A 7161-nucleotide genomic window follows, 5' to 3' on the forward strand; every position below is an offset into this window, starting at 1 on the left:
CGTCCAACCTTACTGAAGGTCTCTGACCTTTAGAACTGGATTCCAGATCTCTCCCCAAGGTAGTGACCTGCATGGGCCCAGGTAAACACAGAGGCCCTCACAACTGAAGCCTTTTACAAGCACAGCCACAGTCTGGCTCCCAAGACCCCTCACCAAGTTAAGGGACAGCAAGGGTCCTGTGGAGGTCACGGAATCCAATCCCATGCCTTGGTAAATCCCATAGTAGTCAGGGTCTGTCTGTGACCTTTACAGGGTCTGTCTGTGACCTCACTGCCCAAGGACCACATGGAGCAGTGCCAGAGCCAAATGTAAAATGACCTCAGTGCCAGGCCCTCAAGGGATTTAAGAAGAAAGAGCGGACCATTTGTCTTAAGACAACTGGTTTGCTCCTTAACTGGATGAGAAAAAATGGAAATTTCCAGGTGGATGTGGATTCAAGCAGAATTCCAATCTCTGCTTCTTGTCAGAAACAGAGAGGGGACACTGAGTAGGGAGCAATGGGTAAGTGGCAGTGGAGAAATCACCAGTTTGACTTGACCACAGGATGCCTGAGCCCCTTTCCCACACAACCAGAGACCAGCTGAGCCCGCAAAGTCTGGAAGGCCCCTAGGACAGAATCTGTGGAAGGGCTGGGACTGCCTTGGCGTCAAAGGTTCCATCATTCCCAACCCCTAAATTAGCCAAGTCCCAGCCTGGGAATCCCTACCCTGCTACTACCCAAAGACCATAATACCCAGCCATACGGCTGCTGATGTCTCATTATAGTCTTTATAAAGCAGCAAGTTAAAGATTACCCAGCAGAGCTAACGTGAGGCTTCAGAAATTAGAGGAACATTTTCACAAGGATTGGAAGGAGTGGAGAACTATGATATCAACTCTGGGTTTCTGAATAAAAGAAAGAAAGAAGAAATGAAGGAAAGGAGGATGGTGAGGTAGAGGGACGACTAAATAAACACACACACACACACACACACACACACACACACACACACACACACACACACGGTTTCCCTAAATGACATCAGCATAGTTTATGCCTTCTCCACCTAAATTGTGAGTTCCCAAAGAGGAGGCATTTCCTCCTCCTTCTCTTTGTAGCTCAAAGGCCCACCACCGGATCGGCACGTTGTATGGATTGAATGAATGAGGTTACCAGATGCCTTGGCCATCAAGGACATCCAGGCATGTTGCCACCATACAGATGGGCCCACAAACACACCTAGCAGGGATCTTCCCAATCTCTAGGCCACATCAGGCTACCCTGAGCCTCTGCACGAGGTGCCTACTAGGCAATAACCTCAAGAAAGAGCACGGGGCTGGGGAGAGACCTGGGATCCAGCCCTCGCCAGCCACTCCTAGGCTGCGTGCCCTGAGGCAGGAACCTTCCCCTCTAGCACAGTGAGGGATGGGGGCCAGGGGACTGGATAGTACCTCCTGGGATGCTATGGTTCCAAGACGCTGCAATATGAGTCCAATCCCACATTTGGGTCTTGCTCTCTGTGCCCTAAGGAGCTTCCACCCGGTTCATCAGAAGACCCCCACACTTGCTCTGAGTCTAGGAAGAATTACAATAGGCAGGAATCACTTCTGCCACTATCAGAAAGCCAGACAGCCATGCAGGATATTTCTCAATTTCAGCCTGTTGGAAGGAAAGGCATGTCTGTGTGTAGGTCAGTAAATATTTTCCCCCGGAAAAGCAACAGGGCAAACTAGTTTAAAGGACGAGTTACCTAACCTCCCAAAGCTTAAAGATCTGGACACAGGGGAGGCTCCTTGCACCTCCTCCCCCAACCCCAAAGATGAGCCTCCATCCCAAACTGGAAAGCTCCAAGACTCATCCCCAAAAGGGAGAGAGAGCCCTTCCCCAAGCAGAGACCTGGACAGATGTCCATAAAGTACACATTGTCCTGGGCTTGTGTCCACATGTGTGCATATGAGGGAAAGGGGGGAGGGGAACAGCATGCTGGTGGAGAAACACCTGAAAGCCGAGAGCCCTGCAGAGACCCAGCAAGTGCTTTGTCCTCCCAAGGGCACAAACAGAGGCAGGGGCTCAGCTGACAGCCCCCACAAAAGCCACGGAAACTGGCTCATGGACAAGTGGCCCCCAGAGCCCTGGCTACCTGGGGCTGCTATGTGCCCACGAATCTCTGGTGCCCACCTCTAGGTCAGAGTCTTCTTTTGAACAAATGAAGAGGACCTCCTCATAGCATAGCTGGGCAAGAGGTGCCTGCCTCTGCCAGTAAAGCGGTCCTATACTCACCACAGTCCCCTGCCCCCATGCACCCTTGAGGGGACTGTACCAACCGTACCAAGCCCTCAGGTCAGTCCTGCTTCCCCTAACCAGTTCAACCTGAGGCACTGCCCACCCTCCACCCAGCCCCTCTCTGGGCTGGCAGTGCCAGCACCAGTCAAGTCACATTGAGCTGCAGCCAAATCTAGGCAGAGATAACATTCCGGGAAAAGAAACGCAATGCAAGGACACTGCTCCTCCCAAGCTGACTATGTCGCAGGCAAATACCCAGGAAAAGGAGCCTTATCACGGAGTTCAGTGGAGTAGATGCTGCACAGCCCCCTGAAGGCTGAGAGGACAACCCCTAAAGGCCTGATCCCTGGGGAACTTGTAGGAATCCTCAGGAATGGCCCACCTCCCCCCTGCAGCACTCAGTTGGGCGGCCTCACAAGAGCCCATGGGTGCGCCCGGGGCAGGGCCTACTATGGCTCTGAACACTTTGCCCTGCTCTATGTCACACACATAGTGTAGACAGAGACAGGATTCAAACCCAAGACTATCTGAAGTCAATTCCAAGGCTCTGATAAACCACAACAATTCAAACAGTGACCCGTCAACAGCTTAGTCTGGTGCCTGGCTCCTGAACGAAAAGTCATGCCCATTAGCCACCACCTACAGGACAGGAGGGATCGAAGAATCTGGCCCAGACCCCTGGACACCAGAAAGTGGAGCCAAGTTGTGGAAAGGAACTGCAAGTAGTGAAAAGGCCACAGCTCTAAACCCCACGGACGCTTTCTCCCACCAACCTCAAAACCACCCCGCAAGGGCTTTGGTAGACACCTGCCCAGCTGAACAGATGGGCTCAACCACCCCCTCTCCCCCCAACACACACACACCCCAGAGAGACTTTCAGCTTTCTGAAGACCTTCTCCCAGCCAGGAACTTCTCCTCTGAGAGCTGCACCCAACCACTCAAAATTAAGGGCTCAGTTAAAATGAAAAAAAAAAAAAAACCCTCTGCCTTTACTTTCTGGGGCTGCCTTAGCAAGCCACCTAAACAGCATGGTCCTGTCTCTGTCACACAAAGGCAGCCAAGCTAGAGAAGGCCCAGGGCCTTTCTCCTCACCCTCCAAAACATTATCTCTCAGGAAGTCCCTTTGAACGGCAACTCAGAGTCAACTCAGAAACACCAGTAACTGGTCACTAATCACTAGCAACACCATTACAAAACAAAGCAGAAGTGAGTAACCAGTCTCTCAGGCTTCATTGAAAAGACCCTACACCTCAAACACCAATCTAATGAACTTTGGGGTACTGTAATTTGCTAATTAATTTCTCTTTCCTTCTGCATAAAGTCCAGGCAACAATTAAAAACAAAAGGACAAAACCTGGCCCCTGGGATAAGAGGACTCACTCTCTCTTCCTTTTCTCAGACTCTCCATGGGAGTCTGAGAAATGAAACTTTAAGTTGTCCTATTTGCAACATACGTAACATACACAATATCATTTAGTCCTAAAAGTAACCCTGTGAGTTAAGCATAGACAACTCTGTTTTACACGAGGAAGAGACGCTGAGAAACTCTACATCACGCACCGAGCAGCAGAGCAAAGATCTGACTTCATTGTATAGAACTAATCTACTTCGCAATCAAGTCCAAAGGAATTCAATTTTCTGCTTTAAAAAAAAAGCCCCCTCCTATTACCACAGTTCATGTCTGACCAATTGCTAGAGCTTCCTCCCAAACTGGATATAAAAATATTGAAGTAATTATTGGAGAAATTGAGCAAGAGCATGTAGGAGGCCTACTCTGCCAGGGTTCTGCGGAAAAGTGTAAGCGTTCCTGTTGGCAGAATGCCTGCCTGCCTGCCTGCCTTTCAGGGCCCCTCACTCAGAACAACATTCTCTAAACCCTGGCCTTAGAAATGAGCAGCCACCTGTCTGATAATCTTGGGAGCAACCTGTGGCTGCCTTGGGCCTGACTGCCTGTGCATAAAAGGTCAAGGGAAGGTCTGGGAGCAGGTTCAGCCTCCTCCTGACCCACTCACCCAAGCTCCAGCCCATGCTGAAACAGAGGCTGAAAGTTATGGTTCACATCCTCTGAATAAGATCATTGAGACTCCAGGAAAGGGACAACTCCGGAAAGGGACAACTCCGGTGTGTTAACCTGTTATATTTCAGCCCTCCAGTCCCCAGAGTATACGTTTTATATTCCCACAAACACCTAAGGCTCCTGGGAGGGCCCAGCTCACTGAGGTTTTGGGAACCTACAAAGGCAGGAAGCAGGGGAGGAGGGCTCCAGGGCAGGGAGCTATACTGCGGAGGAACTGAACACAACGGTGACAGTTTACTGAGGGTTTACCCTCAGTGATGTAAACACTTGTTTAAGTCACCTGCCCAAAAGCTCAAGAAAAAAGGTTAACGTACATTCACTCAGGTGAGAGTGGTTCTACGGGAGACAGATGCGAACTGGGAGATCAGTTCCCTTCCCCACCGGAGGCCTCATCATCCGTCCACCAAAATGGAGTGGGTTACCCCGGCTGTCCTGTGATCCCCACCAGAATTAGCAGGGCAAAGCCCGCTCCAAGCCCTAGGCAGACTCAAACTCCAAAACTTCTTGAGGTTTGGGAAGTCTCCAAGGCCTTCTCGGGTTCTGGGACCAGAGGGGCCTGCGGCTTCCCGACACCGCCCCTGCCCCAGCTTCCAACATGAATCCAAAGGGACTCACCTCCCAATCTCTCACCCCCACCCATCCCGGAACCACCCATCTCACCCCCATTAGAGTCCCGGTGTTTGGGATTCGGGACTCTAATCCGGAATAGGTAGGCTGGCTGACGTGGGAGAAGCCGTGGGCGAACGTCCGAGGGCCCCATCTGGGAAACCCGGTCGAGTCCCAGTCCTTGGACTGGCGCTGACCCGAGTCCTTACCGAGCAGCGGGGACTCCTCAGGGCAAGCGGGCAGCGACAGTGTTGTGCTGGGGGACAGTGGGGCCGACGTCAAGTTGCTCGCGGGGCCGGGGCGAGAGTCCGCGTCTGGGCTGGAATCGCCACCCGGACGCGGCTCGGAGGCGTCCAAAGACCGCGGCGGCTGGGCTGCCACTCGCGGCCCGAGCTCCCCGGAGGGCTGCTTGATGGCGGGGGCGCCGTTCGAGCCGCCCTGCAGTGGTGTGGGGACTCCGACCAGGTAGGGCAGGCGGCTCAGGTCGCGGCCGGCCAGGTAGTAGACAAGAGTGACGCCAAGGTGCAGCGCGCAGACGGCCACGAGCAAGCGGCAGGCCCGCTGCAGGGATGCGCCGGGCATCGCGGCGCTGCCGCCCAAGAGCGGCTCCCGGAACCTCATCTTCCCGCCGCCGCTTTAAGAGGGGGGTGGGCTACAACGGGTAGGGCGGCCCGCCCGCGGTCCGCCGGCCAGACGCTGCCAGACCACGGCAATGGGGGGAGGGGCCGAAGGGGCGACGGAGCGCGGAGACTCGCGCGGGCCCTGCCGCGGAGCCAGGAGAAGTGCGCCCCGGGCGCGGGCGCGGGCGGGGGCGGGGGCGGGGCCGCCGGTAGGGGCGGGGCCGGGAGAGGGGTTTTCAGCTGAGAGCGTGAGGGCGGGGCCTCTGGGACGCGGGATGGAGGGGCGGGGTCGAGCTGAGTTGGGGGGAGACACCGGCTGGGCTGAAGGGGGCGGAGCCGTCTGCAGAGGGCAGCTGGAACCGGCACCGCACAGTGCTGAGCCCTGGGGCGCGTCAGCGATGCTGCCCCTGGTTCGGACTCTGACTCCGATAGTCAGCCGCGAACCGCGGTCCTCCCGAGACTTCGTCGTCGGGCTTCAGTCGGAGCAAGCCGCGCCTCCTCCTCCTCCGAGCCGCCCTCGAGAGGCGCCGCCACTTCCTGGGATGTTCAAAGGCTGGGGTCTGGGCCTGGGCCTGCGATGCCACGGCAAAGAGGGCGGAGAAGAGAGCAAGCGGATCGCTGGCTTGGGTTGGGGGCCGTGGCGGCGTTCTAGCCGGTAGGCCTCAGTAGTCCTGGGGGGTCAGGAAGAGGGATGGAGAAAGGTTGTCCAGGAAACGGGCTTCGATGCCCGGCGGGAGGTGGGACAGCTGTGGAGGGATTCACTGGGACGTCCGGAAGCCGCTCCATTAGCCAGGCTAGGCCCCTCTACCGATGTAGGGGGCTCACCTGCCGCCCTGCGGGGAAAAAAGTGGATGAGTCTCCGCTTCTCTCAGATAGCCCAAGCCTTGTAATCTCAGAGGCCCACCCAGCTCGATTTTGGGTGTGTGTGTTGCCGGCGGTGCCTCTTCTGGTGCATCCCACCCCAGTGAGAATACACGCTTTAAGTGGGACGGTGGCAAGAAGCCTCAATAACTCCCAGGCCAGCATGCAAGAGGGAAGCCGCCGACTTTATTTCGTCTACCTGGGCCTAGACACAATCCTATGAAGTAGGAATTGTCCCCATTTTACAGATAAAAAGTTCAAAACTCAGGAAGGTTAAGTTTGCGCAAGATCCCACAGCTGTTAAGAGACAGGCAGAATTCTGGCTCCAAAACTTTTATTTACCACGTGTGTACTCCTTGTTGATTCACAAGTAAGGGGTGGAGGCTGTGTGGATGAGAGACTAGGGCACTGAAGTCCCTTGGTTCAAATTTGACCCAGCGGCCACTCCTCAGGCCCCACCTGCTGCCTGAGTGAGTAGGGGCATTCACCCCTGAGAAGGATTCATGGAGGTGCTATCATTTACGTGGATGGAGAAGCTAAGGGCTCTGGCAACACACTCGGCAGTGGGGTCCGGGAGAAGGATAACAGATTGAGAGTTTATTGTATGCCAGTCAGAGGCATGCCTGTTCTATCTCATTTAATCGCAGCAATGCTGTGAAATAGGCACTTGTTACTGTCTCCCACTACTCAGATGAAAAAACAGGCTCAGGAGTTGACTGATCCTTGCTTGTGAT

General features: G+C 54.7%; 1 protein-coding gene across 2 annotated transcripts in view; it reads right to left on the reverse strand.

The window, feature by feature from the left end:
* The window catches only part of B4GALT1 (beta-1,4-galactosyltransferase 1), a 49073-nt gene extending 43296 nt beyond the window's left edge, over positions 1-5777 (reverse strand). Inside the window, exon 1 of one of the 2 annotated variants that reach the window (XM_074330643.1) lies at positions 5156-5777. In XM_074330643.1, coding sequence (XP_074186744.1) covers positions 5156-5567 — 412 coding nt within the window. In that variant the 5' untranslated portion in view covers positions 5568-5777. The remainder of the gene's footprint in view (positions 1-5155) is intronic. The other variant, XM_019734236.2, reaches the window with a different exon arrangement.
* Between the last annotated feature and the right edge of the window lie 1384 nt (positions 5778-7161).

Source organism: Rhinolophus sinicus, linkage group LG04 (genome assembly GCF_036562045.2).
Source record: "Rhinolophus sinicus isolate RSC01 linkage group LG04, ASM3656204v1, whole genome shotgun sequence".
NCBI lineage: Eukaryota > Metazoa > Chordata > Mammalia > Chiroptera > Rhinolophidae > Rhinolophus > Rhinolophus sinicus.